At 68.1% G+C, this 14,273-nt stretch overlaps 1 protein-coding gene across 8 annotated transcripts; it reads right to left on the bottom strand.

Moving 5' to 3' along the window:
• Positions 1-615: 615 nt before the first annotated feature.
• On the bottom strand, positions 616-13,547 carry LOC128900697 (transducin-like enhancer protein 1). 8 transcript variants are annotated; one of them, XM_054182126.1, is made up of 21 exons: positions 13,419-13,547; positions 12,895-13,018; positions 12,136-12,284; positions 11,391-11,454; positions 10,906-10,950; positions 7,706-7,768; positions 7,466-7,540; positions 6,635-6,836; positions 6,217-6,233; positions 5,720-5,824; positions 5,541-5,585; positions 5,113-5,268; positions 4,649-4,778; positions 4,343-4,527; positions 4,194-4,270; positions 3,704-3,953; positions 2,306-2,553; positions 1,956-2,103; positions 1,711-1,861; positions 1,224-1,300; positions 616-996 (listed from the first exon to the last, which is right to left on the bottom strand). In XM_054182126.1, exons 2-21 carry the CDS (start codon positions 12,916-12,918, stop codon positions 889-891), a joined length of 2,319 nt encoding a protein of 772 aa, XP_054038101.1. In that variant the 5' UTR covers positions 12,919-13,018; positions 13,419-13,547; the 3' UTR covers positions 616-888. The 8 variants fall into 8 exon arrangements, 7 of the variants coding, with proteins under 7 accessions (XP_054038101.1, XP_054038102.1, XP_054038104.1 ...); XM_054182127.1 differs by having other exon boundaries at positions 6,641-6,836; XM_054182129.1 differs by having other exon boundaries at positions 7,499-7,540.
• Between the last annotated feature and the right edge of the window lie 726 nt (positions 13,548-14,273).

Genomic DNA, 14,273 nt, shown 5'->3' with positions numbered 1-14,273 from the left:
AGACCCATAAACCAGCGCCGGCTGCTCACGTCTCATTTCCTTCACAAAAAAAAACCCGCTTCCTCCAACGCCGGCCTCTCCCCGAAACCCCCAGGGACGAGGCTGCTCCAGGGATGGCACCAGGCGGCCGCCGCGTGTCCTGCCCCTCAGCCCAGTGCTCAGGACCAATGCCGGGCTGAGCGCTGGCGTCGCCGTCCCGCTGCCGGCATCGCCATCCCGCTGCCGGCATGGCCGCCTAGCCCGTGGCAAACCTGCTCCATGCAGGAAAGGGGAAGGAGCGGCAGCGGTGGCCAAAGGCGTCTCCATCCCGGTCTCTCCCCTCCTCGGCCACCGCCACCGAGCACCGCGGCTGTTGCCCAGGACAAGGCCCAGCTCTTTGCCTTTTTGTTTGTTTTTATTATTAAATACACGCCCCAGGACGCAGGGAGGGAGGTGAGGACAGAGCCCATCCTCCCTGGCCTGGCCCAAAGCCTTAACAACAACAACAAAAAAAACCCCACACAACAAAAAGTAAAATAAAAAAAAAAAAAAACACTTTAAAAAAAACCAACCAAAAAAAAAAAAACCCCTAACAATGTCCAACCCCTCCCGCCGCCCCCCCCCCCAACTCCCCAGTCCAGATTTAGAAACAAACCAACAAATAAAGACCAAAACAAGGAGAAAAATCCCCAGGAAATTCGCTGTGAGCAGCAGCCGCCACCTCCCAGCCCAGCGTGACGCCTGGCCGCGGTCCCAGGGCCACCTCCACCCCTCGCCGCTCGCCTCCGGCTCCGACGCCCCGGCCACGGGCTGTTCTTTGGCAGGTAGAGGCCACCCATCCGTCCCCGTGGACGTCCACCCGTCCCCGTGGCGTGGGCCCTCCCCGCAGTCGGCACCTCTCCCTTGCTCTCAGTAAATGACCTCGTAAACCGTGGCTTTCTTGTCCCCTGAGCCAGTGACGATGAACTGGTCATCCGTGGAGACATCGCAGCTGAGAACGGAGGAGGTTTCCTTTGACTGGAGGAAGAAGAGGGGGGGGATAAGCGCAAGAAGCGGCCCCCGCCCCGAGCAAGGTCCCGCTCCCCACCTTTGGGACCTGAGTTGTGCCCGGGGAGGCTGCGGGGAGAAGTTCGTTTATGGGGCTCGTTATGGCTGAGATACACCTAGAGCTGGGTGGAGCTGGGCCATCCCAGCTCCGGCCAACCTCACCGACAGGCACAGCCCACCTGGATGGACAACCCCACCTGGAAGATGCTGGCTCCGTAGGGCGTCCGCCAGGCGTTCAGCAGGTTGTCCTTCCCCGTGCTCACGAACCACTTCCCTGGAGGAGGGACAAGAAGGGACAAAGGAGGAGCACGGTGTCACCAAACTACGCCCGACAGGCGGATTACTGCAGCAAAGCGTGCCCAGGTGGGGACGAGAAGGCGAGGGCTGTGCCGCGCGGTAGCCAAGGGGCCGTTTTAAGGAACACAAAGGGCAGTCCCGGGACAACGGAGCTGAGAGTGCATCCATGGAAGCCCCTTCTCGGAGGGATACCACCAGCACCCACGCACGACCGGGCTGGCTACTGGAGGTTGCGCTTGCCCCCAGCACAACGAGCCCTGGGACTCCGTTCAGGGGGGCTGAGCACGGGGCCGGGGGGGAACCAAAAGGACCCGTGTGGGGCTGAAGGGAGCAGCCCCCTGCTCCAAAGCCGACAGAGCCCCAGCGGAACACACAGCTCTTGCCTACCGCAGGAGGCGAATTTGAGGGAGAGGACGCAGCTCTCGTGGAGGTGCAGCTGGTACTTGTCGGGTTTGGTGACGTGCAGAATCTCCACGTTGCTGCTCTCCATGCCCACCGCCAGCCACTCTCCCGTGGGGCAGTAGCCCAGGGAGAAGATCTGGTGGGGGGGACACGACAGAGCAGGGTCAGGCACCGGTTGGCAGGTCCCAGCGGCCCCCCCCGTGGAGCGCCCGGCCGGCCCCAGCCCCGACCTGGGAGCTGAAGTCGTGCTGCTGCAGCTGACGCCCTTCCCGCAGGTCCCAGCACCGCACCGTGTTGTCCAACCCCCCCGTCCACAGCTTGGTGCCATCGTTAGAGATGTCGATGCAGCTGGCACCATCCGTGTGGCCTTGAAACTGCCTGGGAAAGAGGGGGACGGAGAGGGCGAGGGCACGGCCATCAGGGGTGGCGGCACCCAGCAGGGAGAGGGGAGGGGGGAGATCCCCGCTGCGAGGATGGGGACTGTCCCATGGCCAGGGTCAGAGCGCAGGGAGGGATGGGGATGTCCTGGAGGGGACGGAGCGGTTCCTGGCCCAAGGAACCCGGAGCAGCCCACGCTCACCTGACCAGAGTCTGGTTCTGCAGGTCCCACACCACGATGTTGCCGTCGCTGCAGCAGGAGAAGCAGACTTTGGCGTCGGGGCTGATGGCCAGGGCGTAGCAGGCGGGGGCAGAGGAGGTGAGCTCAGCCTTGATGCGGGGCGTGGGGGCCGCCAGGTCCCAGATGGAGAGGGTGCTGGCCTCCCCCCCCACGATCAGGCTGCGGCCGTCGGGGAGCAGCTTGCAGGAGCGGATGTAGTTGTCGCGGTTCTGGGGGTGCAGGAGGGAGGATCACGTTTAACCCCTTTCCCCTCCTGCCCTTCTGCACCCCCCCACCCCCCCTCAGCCTGCCTGCTCGTCCCCAGGGCAGGAGCAGCAGCTGTGGGGAAGACCCCCAGCACCCTCCCGGAACAGCGGGGGGCTGTGCAGCCCACCCCTCCTCGTGCCCAGAGCCGTCACCCCGCCATCCCCTACAGCAGCCCCCCAAGTTGTCATCGCGCTATGAATGGCGTCGAGGACCCCACAGCGTCCCCACGAGCACCTGCCCCAGACACGAAGGGCAGCGGTGGAGGCACCTCCCTCCAGGCTGCGACAGCCCACGGCTCCCAGCAGGGAAACACCGTTTTCCCCCGCTCCTGAATTTCTGATGCGGCTTGGAATTATCATGACTCAGTCATTTCCTTGTTTATGCATCTGTATCTTCAAGGTCAGCACCGTCCAGGAATAATATATGTCAGGCGGCGCGGGCCCCAAGGCCAGCGAGCCGCGGAGAGGACTGGGGTTGGGGCTGTTCAAAGCAGGCACAGGGACTCCCGCTTCCAGCAGCCCGTTTAAAACAAACCTCAAAGAACACAAGTTAAAAATACTCTCAGGTGATGCCTGCGCCTCCAGCTCGGCTGTGGCGAGTTGCTGCGGTCTGACAGTCCATTTCATTTATTTTTAAAAGAAACAGAAGGTCTCCCTCCAGCCAGACTCGCACAAGCGAAAGCAGAAACGAGGACAGAGCTGAATCGGAGCGATGCTTCAAGCCCACGCGATTCTGGCCCGTATGAAGTATCTGACCCGGGGGGTTGACACCAACAGAGGCTTGTCTTAGGGCGGGCACTGCCAGACAAAGCAGTGCCAAGGGCTTTTACACCCCGCCAATGGCTTGGGATGCTCAGAAGAGCCGGGGCAGCGCAGAGGAGCACGCTGGCAGCACGGAGCCACCATCCCTCCCCAGCAGCCCTGCACCGTCCCCTCTTAGAAACGCACCCGGGGACTCTCCCCGGTGCACAGCAGCGCGTTCAGACACCCCCTGCGCCCCTGAGCTCCCCGATGGGGACCCCCAGACCCTGTCTTCGATACGGCGGGGTGGGTGGCAGAGGGCAGGGAAAGGGGGAATCGAGCCGTGCCAGCGCGGCCGCGCGCCCCTCCTTACCAAACAGTCCAGCTGAGCCACGGCCGTCTTGGTGCCCGGCTGCCCCACGTCCCACACCTTCACACAGCCCTTGCCCCCGGTGTAGACGTGTCGCGTGGAATTGCTGATGGTGACGGCGCAGACCACCTCGCCGTGGGTCAGGGTGTGGAGCTGCCGCGCGTGGCGGGGGATGCCGGAGCCGATGAGGGCGTCGGGGGGGAAAGGCACGGGCTGCATCTGCCCGTCGGCGCTGACGTGGAAGGAGTAGGCGCTGGAAGGGAGCAGAGCGGTGAGACCCATCCGAGGATCCTGCACGGAGAGCGGCTGGCACCGCAGCGGACCCAGCGCGGTTTGAGCCGGAGCCGTGAGCAGAGCGGTGCCGGGCACGCCACAGCCGGCTGCTGCCCCGGACCGGGTGCCCCCCAGCCAGGCCACTGTCCCCCATCCCTGCTGGCCACGGCCCCCCGCGTCTCCCAGATTAATCCCCCCAGGACACCTCGTCCCCACTTACGGTTTCCCCGAGGTCCCCACTTGCATGCCGGCCGCCAGCCCCGGGACGCGCATATGGGGGTGCGGGTCGTAGCCCACCTGGAGGGAGAACGGGTGAGAGCGGCTCGCGCCCCGCGGTCCCCACCGCCCCACGGGAAGAGGGTCACGCACCAGGGGCGAGCGCCCGTAGCTGCCGGCTCCCACGGCGGCTGCGGCCCCGTTGAGCTGCGGGGACATGAGGTGGAGGCTGGCGTAGGCGCCGGTGCCGGCCATGTCCCCGTTGACGGCGGGGTGCGCCATGCCGAAGGCGGCCGAGTAGGGGCTCTGCACCCCCAGCGGGTTCCTCAGGCCCAGGGCTGCGGGGGGAGAGGTGACGTGAAGGGACAGGGCGCAGGGTCCGTCCTCGCGGGGGCTGGCAGGGGCAGCGCTCGGAGCCGCCTGCCCGCGCCCCCGGGGTAGGGGGGGGTCCAAGCTCACCCAGCGGGTCCACGGGGGCCTTGGCGGCTGCGGGGCGGAACTGCTGGGCACCGCTGGAGCCCGGGGCCGTGGCGTCGCCCTGGGAGGTGGGGGTGCTGGACTTGAGGCTGGGCGTCCCTGCCTTCTCCACCTAGCGGGAACAGAGCGGGGAGATCTGACAGCCACCCTGACGGTGGGGGGCAGAGGTGTGTCTCCTCAGGTCCCCCCCCGGTGAGCTGGTCCCCGTTCCTCACCCCACCATGCCAGCCCAGCTCAGCCCAGCCCAGCCCAGCCAGCGCCGTAGGGTCCATGGGATGGGACACAGGGGGATCTCACGGAGCAGGAGTCCCCCCCCGTCCCCCCCGGTGTCACTTGTGCCCCCGTAAGTTTGGAGGCAGGTGGACCCACGTCCAGCAGCTCTGCCAGCCCAGCCCCAGCGGGGGGACGCGAGCGAAGCACCCATCTGCCCCAGGCAATGCACATACCACGGGCGCATCCTTGCTCCGAGACGGGGACGTGCTGCTGGAGGAGGCCATGGAGGTCGGGCTGAGCGGTACGGCCTCCTTCCTCCCCAGCGGGACCTTCTCCACGCCGTTCTCCCGGGATGAGTAGGAGTGGACGCTGTGCGGGGAAGAGGGGTCCTGCGGCGGAGGGGGGGGAATGAAATCAGCAGGCGGCAGAGCAGGCAGGAGCGCGGGGACGTCCCAGGCCACGGCGAGCTGGTGGCTCAAACGGGAGCCTGCATCCAGGGGCTCATCGCTGCCATCGGCGAGGGCCACGACTCTGGGGGGGTCCCACCGCCACCCCCCCGTGCCGCCCACCTCCGCCTATAACAGCCTGTGACCCCCCCACCCCTCCTCGGGCAGAGGGACAGGCAGCGCACGCCGACCGCAGCCCCCGCCACCACACTGACCTCATCCACCACCAAGTTGTCTTCGCTTTTGTCCGCGTCGCTGCCCTGAAACAGAGGATGGTCGGAGCCAAAGGGGCTGAGGCCGCCCTCGCTCCCCGCTGGGAAGCGCCGGGGCGGCTCCGCTCGTCGCCCCGCAAGAGGGGACGGGGATGCCCCAAGCCCCCCAGCCCCGGGCTCACGTAGTCCGTAACGAAGTCCTTCTCCTCCACCTTCCTCTTCTTGCTGCTGCTCAGGTACTCGGAGATGGCTCGTGCCCGCTCCCCGTTGGGCAGCGCCAGGGAGCTCTGGGGTGGGGGGCACACAGCGTTAGGGGCCACCAGCCGCTGTGCTCGGCTCCCAGGACAGGCAGCACCATTGCGGGGCTGCGGCCGGCTCCTGGGGCACGGAGGGCCCCAGCGCAGCCCCTTGTGCCGCCAGCACGGGCTTCGGCTCCCGGCAAAGGAGCGAGGAGGGGGATGCTGCTCGAGGGAACAGTGTGGTTTGGCCACGCGACATGGGGATGGGGTCCCACGCGACACGGGGAAGGGGTCCCCATGGGGAGAGCACCCACCCGCTCTCACCCACGTAACCGTGGGGGTTCGGCCGGGGAGCAGGACCCCAGGACCCGCTCCCAGGGTCCCGGCCGGAGCCCGCGCAGCCGCAGGGAAATGGCGCAAGAGAAGGAAAAGGCACTTACGGGGCCGGGGTCCCGCTCTGTCGCCGTGGCAACGCGGAGCAGCAGGAGAAGGAGGGAAGGAGGGACACGCTGTGCCACCGCCAAGAGCCCCCCGGGAAAGCCGCCCGCTCCTCCCGCAGCCCCGGGACCCCACCGGGGATGGCCCCCCCAGCCCACCCCACTGCCCTGCCAGGAGGTGCTGCTCACTGAGGGACATTCCCCACCCAAACCCCTCCCGGCCGGCAACCCCCTGCTCCAACAGCCCTGTCAGGAGCCCAGAGGCACGGACAAGCCACCCCCCACCCAGCCCTGGCCCCCGCTCCAGGGGGGCACGGGGAGCAGAGGCAGCCCCGGGGCCCAGCACCAGCCCTTCCCAGGTTTTCCTGCTGCCAAAGGGTCACACCAAACCTCCCCCCACCGTCTCCCGTCCCCCCACCACGCTCACCCCTGGGCTCGGTGTCATGGACTCCTCGGTCGTCTTTGGCGAGGAGCTGGGCCTGGGCCCCCAGCGCCCCTGAGAGCGCCAGCAGCCCCGAGGCGCTGCCGATGCCGGCGAGGCCGGTGGGCTGCATCCCAGAGGGGTGGGGGGTCAGCGGGATGGGGGGAGCGTGGTGCGAGAGGTGCTGGGTCTGAAGCTGGTGCTGGAGAGGAGCGGGAGGAGAGAGCAGAGCTGAAGGGTCGCGTCAGGACAGACGCCGGGCAGGGGAAGGGGCTGCTCCTCCCCACCTGGGTCAGCCCAGGGAACGGCGACCCGGGCGAGGAGGGGCAGGATACGATCCCAGCGAGTCCCCAGCCAAGCCACGGGGGCCACCAGGTCCCTCCCGCCGCCTCCTCCCACCCTGCGACAGGAGCTACTGGGACAGATGGGGGCACCCTACCCAAATCCATATGGATGGGGGGCCCTACCCAAATCCATACCACCACCGTCTGGAGGGACTAACCAAGGTGTGGGGACGGTGGTGAACCCCCCCCTCCACCCAAGCCACAGGGCATCAGGACACAGCGACACACACCAGCCCCGCTCCCTGCTTTGACGCCGCTGCAGCATCTCCCCCACCCTGAGTACCGCCGGCAGCCCCCCAACCCAGCCTGGCTGCCCCCCCCTTAACCCCCCAACTCAGCCACGGGTAGGGAAGGAGAATAGGGCAGGGGGCTGCAGCCGGCCCCCGCTTGCCCGGGGCAGGATGGGCCTCCAGCCCAGGGGACGGCGGGAGCACGGGAGGCACCATCGCCGGCGGGAGCCCAGCACCCGGGCAGAGGGTTGACGTACCCCGATCGCCGCGTTCAGGTCGGTCATAGTCACCTGCTTCGCACGCTCCACGGCCTGGACCACCTGCTGCTGGTGCTGCGGGGAGAGAGGAGCCCGTCAGCACCGGGCGATGCCCCCGCGGCGAGCGGGGCTGTGCCGGGCTCGTTTCTCCAGGGGATGGGGCAAAGCCAGGCCCCCCCCCACCCACCCACCCACCACCGCCCCCAGCCCAACCCGGTCAGTGCCCGAGGGCTCACCCACCTCCTGAGAGAGGAACGGGATGAGCTGGGCGCAGATCACGTTGAGCCGCTTCGCGATCTCCGTCTGGCGGCAGAAGAGGAAGCGTCAGGGCACGGGACAGAGCTGCCCCGCGACAGCGATGCCGCCGGAGACCCCTTTCCCCGCCATGGGCGCTCCACAGGCAGGCAGAGGCCCCCCCCTCCCCCCTGTTGCCACCCGAGCAGCCACAGGGTGCTGGCGCTTGTCCCCAAGAGCCCAGCACCCTCCACCCCACACCGAGAGCCCCCGCATGGCTCCCGCCCCCTCCCTCCCAGGGACGCGGAGCCCCATGGCATGGAGGGCCACCCCCGAGCGAGCCCCCAGCCCGCAGGTCAGGCCCCGAAAGGCTCCGCGCCGCCTCCTGCCCGCGCCACGGCCGCTAATTGCGTCTCTCCCGCCCGCAGGAAGCCCTGGAGAGGTGCTCTCCTTACAGCTGCTGTTTTCCTGCAACACTCGAGTGCCACGGGCAATCAGCAGCGCCGAGCGGGAGCAGCGCGGGGAGGGAGAGTCGCGCCGAGCCCCCATCGCACCCCACAGGCAGGCAGGGCCCCCGCCGCCCCCACGCTGCCCTGCTGGGGGCAAGCACAGACATTAAGCCATCCCTGGCCCCACAGATGCATCCCTAGGGAGAATCCCCGGTGGCTCGGGGTCAGGCCCCGGCCCCGAGCACCCCGAGTGGGTGACAGTCGGGAGAGCGGACACAGTGGCGGAGACGTCCACGCTGCTCCTCACTGTGCGGAGCCAGGGACCCCATCCCACCTCAGACAGACATCAGCAGCTCTCCCTCAACCCAGGGGTCCTCCGCTCCCGGAGGAAGGAGGGGGACACCCCGGGCATGGCGGCTGCAGGTAAGGCGCTGCCCCAAGCCCCGAGGAGCTCCCTGCCCACCCCGGTGGGGAGGAGGAAAGCGCTCCAGAGCCGCCATGGGGATGAGAGGAGGGGTCAAACCCCGACCCTCTTGTCAGCCCTAGGAGGAGACCAGAGGCTGAAGGGCCCCAACAGCCAGGGATGGAGCCGACCCCGAAATCTCCCCACCGGCACCTTGGGCACGTCACCCGAGCCCGGCTGGCACAGGCGCCGCAGTGCCAGGGTGATGGGCAGCCGGTGTGGGGACTCAGACCCAGGGACACCCCACGCCACCCTCCAGAGCAGCCACCGACCCGTTTGGTTTTTTTTCTGCCAGACCCTCAGAGAGCAGAAACAATCCAGCACCCGCCCTCGCTTCCCCTTCTGAAGGAGGAAAAAAAGAGAAAGAAAAGAAAGAAAAAGCTGGGAGGGGGGAGCGAGGAGATTTGGCAGCCGGCAGTTCTGGGAAGGATTTAGCTGTCTCCCGGGGCCGGCAGTGATGGATTCTCTTCCCTAATGCACTGATGGGCAGCAGCTCCTTGGGGAGAGCTGCCTCCAATTCACTCGCACTCGTTAATGTGCAATTTACTGGCACTTTAACGCTCTCAGCATGAAAAATGATCATGCTGTTTGCAGCCCCCCCAGCCACCAGCACCGCCACCTCCCCTCTGGCTTGCGGTGAGCAAGTCCAAGGCCAGGCAGATTCGGGGAGGTGGTTTTATAAAAAGCTACAGGCCCCTTTTCCATGCCAAAAAACAAAACAACAATAAAAAATTAACGTCTCCTGCTCGTTCCTGCCTTCAGCCTCCCCTGCCGAGCCCGCGGCTGCCTGGAGAGCTGCGGCACCACAGCCGCCCCCCCCAGCCCCCTTCCCCTCCGCACAAACCCAGGCAAAACCACCCCACGCCTCGGCCCTCGCCGCTGCCAGCGCTGCCGACGCCAACGCCGTGGGGGACGCTGGGGACGGAGCGGGGACGGAGGCAGCACCGCACCGCAACACTGCCTTCGCCAGCGGCCATGGGGCGAGCGCTTGCCCGGGGGGTCCCGGGGCAGGACCCCCCACCCGAACCCACGAGCAGCGCCGGATTTGGGGGAAGGGGAGGAGAGATGGCGACCTGATATCCCCCCCGCCTTCTCCGCGGCGGCAATAACCCACGGCTCCCGGCGCAGGCAGTCCCATTTTTCACACAATGGCCGCTGGCTGTCGGAGCAGCCGCGCGGGCCCTCGTTAAAAGCGCAGACAGCTCGCTGGCGCCCGGCCAGCGGCACCTGGGACCGGCCGAAAACGCGAGCCCGCGCCGGCCGGGGGTGGGAGAACCGGCGGCCAGATGAGAGGAGCACGCAGCCCTCAGGGAGGGGGTGCCGGGCCGGGGGGGACCTTCAGCATCGCCCCGTGCGAGGGTGGCTTCACGCCTCCTCTTCCTCCTCCTCGGCTGGCTTCGCGCGGCGGGAACGGGGCAGAGCAGGAGACGCCGGGGGCGGCAGAAACACCCACCCGGCGGGCACAGAGCGGCGAGAGCGGCCACCAGCCTGCCCTGGGCCCTGGGGGGTCGGGACCCCCGCGCAACAGTTGTCGGCGGCGTCGGGGTGTGGGGCGGGAGGGAAGGAGGCCGCGGCTGCAGCTCGCCTCGCCGGGCTCCTCCGCAGCCTCTTTAAAAATAGATGAGAAGAAACCTTCTGTCTGAGAGCAGCTGGTGACCCGGAGCGCGGCGCAGCGGGAGGGAAGGAGGGAGGGAGGGACAGGGAGGCAGCGAGGGGGGATGCGAAGCCCCGAACCCTCGGGAAGCCCACCCTGCACCTACACCCTGGCCCCATCCTCATGATGCTCCTCATCCCTGGCCCCCAGGCGAGCTGCCCCCAGGGCCAGCTGGCCCCGGACAGTGGCAAAGGTAACGCCACGGAGCTTGTCACCCTGTCCTGGCGCCGCAGCACCCCTTGTCCTGCCGGGGCCGGTCTCCTCCTCGACGGTCCCTCACCACTGGCGTGAGCAGCCATGTAAGCACACGTGCTCCACCGCCGCTCTCTCCCCACTGCAACAAGCACATCGCGACCCGGCGGGGAACGCGCTCCCTGAAGCCGGCGAGGACACGGCAGCTCACGCCGGAGCACACGCGCGTGCGGGGAGCTGAGACAGGCCCCCGGCCGCGACGCCAAGTCGGGCAGAGTCCCCCCAAAAGCAGCGAGGAGGCAGCACAGCCCCACAAGGGCAGTTTTCCCTGGGCTATGGCAGGGAGCGACTCCCCACGTGTTCCATGGAAAGGGACGACCTCGAAGAGCCCGGGAGGCGACGCGGGGCAGGGGAGCCTGGGCAACGCTCCCGTCCCACCCAGACTCACCTGTTTGTGCATCTCGATGTTCAGGCCGTAGGACATCTCGTAGTACTGTGAGGGAGAGAAAGCAGCATCAGGAGGGGCTGGGGAGCCCGGGGAACAAGCAAACACAAAGTTTGGTGCCGGCGTGCGGGGTCAGCCTGGCCACAAAGGCCAGGCCATGCCAGGAGGAAACAGTCCTCAGCCCCTCGCCCGGAGACGGAGCTCTCTCCGGGATATGATCCGGCCAGGGCTCCTGCTCGCGGGAAAGGGGACAACCCGCACTGGAGTGGCTTCGGCATCGCGAGCCGCGGCAGCAAGCCCTGCTCAAACACCACGGCTCATTTTGGGTGAAAGACAGACAATAACCACCCCCAGGAAACAGATCTCGGGGCCTGGCCACACAACCCGAACGCAAGGGGAAGCCAAAGCATCCCAGGGCTGCGTGTCCTTTGATGGTTCAGAGGAGACACCCCCCACCGCCCTCCTCCTTTCAGGTGGAGCTCACTAACCATGACATAATGACGCTGGATTTCTGTTTTTTCTGTTGCCAGCTTTTCACATTCTAACTTCAAGCTGTAAAAATAAAGAGAAGAGAGAGAGAGAGGGAGGAAGACAGAAGGGAGAGACCCCCTGTTCCCCCCCCAGACAAGATCTCCCGGGCTGGAGAGAGCACGAGCCGCCCCCAGCCCCACGTGCTTCAGCCTCTTGCTCCCAGATTCAGACCCGTCTCCCAGCGCAAGCCAAGAAAACCACCTGAAAGCGGGTGGGAAGGGGCTGATAAAGAGGAGATGGACAGCAGAGGGATCCAGGCGTCAGGGAGGAATCTGCACGGAGCCTTAACCCCCTCCCTAGCATCTGCTTCCCAAATGGCCCGAGCTGTATTTCAAACCTTGCTCCCGAGCAGAGTGGGGAAGGGGAGGAGGTGATCCTGGCCAGCAGCAGGGGGGATCAGGGGGAACTCCGGCTCTGCTAAGTGACGGCTCCAGCTCAGCCCAGAAGCCGAGCCCTGGAAGCCAGCACCCTCGTCCCGGGGCTTTTGGCAGGAGGAGGGTGAGTTTCCCCCCTCAAACAGCATCATTCCAAGGTGGTGCCTGGCACAGCCACCCTGCAGATGGACCAGTGCCCGCAGCAGCACGGGACGGGCGCTTGCCGCCAGCCCACGGCGATGCCCAGCGCCGAGGGGTCCCTGCCTCGTGCCAGCACCAGCGAAATGCCCGGTGCCCGGCTGGCACACGAGCTCTGGTAGCTTCTCACCTGTGGTACTGGTTCTGCAGGAACTGGAATTCCTCCTTGATGCGGTCCAATGTCTCCGGATAAGTCAGCTTGAGGGACTGGGGGGTGCTGGGGATGGCGCTGGCAGCGACAGCGGCTCCGGAGGCAGCGGAGGGTGGCTGGAGATGGGCCTAGGCAGAAGAGGGGACCCCCGGGGTCACTGCTGCTGGCCCAGCGAGGCTCGTGAGTCCCCCAGGGGGTTTCCTGCACCCGGGGAAGAAGCTACGGGCCCGTCTGGGAGAGCGGCACATGGAGGAGGAGGCAGAAGGAGTTAGCCCAGAGGAAAACGCCGCCAGCCAGGCACCAAGGGCAACAGTTCTCCAGCTTTTCAGCAGCGGTTCAGCCACCGAGCCAGAAGAGGAGGATTAACAACCCCGGGGTGGCACCCAGCGCGCAGCCCCCGGCCCTCCCGCCCAGCCCCAGCCCGGGGGTCTGTTCTCGCCCGCGGGGCCACATGGCAGAGCTGCTGTCCCGCTTGTCACCCGTCCCACGGTCACGCCCTGACCGCGATCCGGCTGCCCGCGTGTCGCCAAACCCAAATCCCCGCAGCGCTGGGGCTCAGCATCACTTGGGGAAGAGCCACACCACCGCTCCTGAGCGCGTTACGCGCCGGCGGCACAACTTCCCAGGCCAAGGCCGACACCTCCCGCCACCGAGGCGGGCGAAGAGCTGGGTGTGGGGGTGCAGCACCATGTGCTCGCCCGTGGCCCGGGGGGGACGAAGCCAAGCTGCGGGGCTCACCGGGGGCCGGTTCTGTGGGAACATCTTTGGCACCGGACAGGCCCGGGATCCCTCTTGCCGCTCCGGGCCCCGATGCGGGCTCAGGACGGCGTCCTGGGGTCGCTTCCCAGCTCCGGATCAGGCCCTTGGAGAGAGACGGGGAGTCACCGCCGGCCGCGGGGCCGCAGCGGAGCGGGGCAGAGCCTCGGGGCACCGGCACCGCCCGCGGCTCCTCCGCGACCTCCGGCAACCGGGACCCCCGCACCGCCCGCCCCGCTCCGCGTCCCCCCGGGGCTCCTCCCGGGCGCTGCGGGACCCGCCGGCCGCCCGCCCCCGCCGCCGCGGGCACGGCCCCGGCCCGCTCCCCCCGCGCCGCGCAGACAATGGCCCCGCCGCCGCCCACAGCAGGTACGGCCACGGGGAGGGACCGGCTCCGAGCGGACCTGACGGCAGCCGGCGGGACTCCCGGAGCAGGCCGGGACCGGCGCGGGACGGAGACCGAACCGGAGCGGTGCGGGACGAGGACCGGACGGGACGGGACTCACCGCGCTGCTGGCCCCGGCCGCGGGCGCGCCCCCTGCTGTGGGGCGGGCCGGGCCGGGCCGGGCTGGGCTGTACCGGGCCGTACCGGGTTGTACCGGGCCGAGCTGCACCGGGCCGCACCGGCGCCCCCCCCCTCCCCTCCCCGCCCCTCCCGCCCCGCCCCGCCCCGCCCCGCGCGCCGCGGCCGCGCTGCGGAGCGCGATCAATGAACGCGCGCCAGCGCCAGCTCCACGTGGGGCCTGGCCCGTGCGGGCGATCGCCCCCGGCCGCCAGCCAATGGGAGCGCCGCGGGAGCGGCCCGCCCCCACGTGGGGCGCGCCGAGCTGCCTTCCCATTGGCCGGCCGGGCCCGGCGCCCGCGGGAGGTGTCAATCCGGGCAGGCCGAGAGCGGCGGCGGCGCGGGCGGCACCGGTGGCTTAACCCGCGCCGTGCCGGGGGGGGGGGGCACCGGGACCCCCCTCCACACCGGGACCCCCCGGAACCCTCCCGGGATCGGACCCGGTGCGCGGGACCCCCGGCCGGCGGCGCGGACCGTTCCCGGCCCCGCGGCGGGGACCCCCCCACCTCCGTCCCGCACCGCCCCGCAGCGGGGACCCCCCCCCCCCCCTCCGCCCCGCGGCTTCACCCGCAAAACGGAGCCGGGGGGTTTGCACCGGGGCCCCGCCACCGCCCCTTCCCGGCCCGACGGCTTTCCGGGTCTGGGCTTTCTCTAAGGAAGACTAAACACGAGAAGCCTTCCCCGCCCCCCACCCCCCCCCCCGCCCCCCATCTATTTTTTTTGTTTTGGTTTGGTTTTTTCTTTTTGATCAAGAAAAGAAAAGAAACCACAAATCATCCTCTGGGGCCGCAGCTCACCG

The sequence above is a fragment of the Rissa tridactyla genome, chromosome 22, assembly GCF_028500815.1.
Source record: "Rissa tridactyla isolate bRisTri1 chromosome 22, bRisTri1.patW.cur.20221130, whole genome shotgun sequence".
NCBI lineage: Eukaryota > Metazoa > Chordata > Aves > Charadriiformes > Laridae > Rissa > Rissa tridactyla.
Note: the sequence above shows the minus strand (reverse complement) of the source record. Positions and strands in the feature narration are given on the sequence as shown.

Bases quoted from the DNA above. Each gene is read 5' to 3' on its own strand.
- LOC128900697 (XM_054182126.1), bottom strand. From the start codon at position 12,918: ATGTTCCCACAGAACCGGCCCCCG. The intron at 4,528-4,648 runs GTGAGCTTGGAC...CTCCCCCCGCAG, and splicing joins GGCCCCCGTGGACCCGCTGG to CCCTGGGCCTGAGGAACCCG. The intron at 1,862-1,955 runs GTCGGGGCTGGG...CCCCCCCACCAG, and splicing joins AGCACGACTTCAGCTCCCAG to ATCTTCTCCCTGGGCTACTG.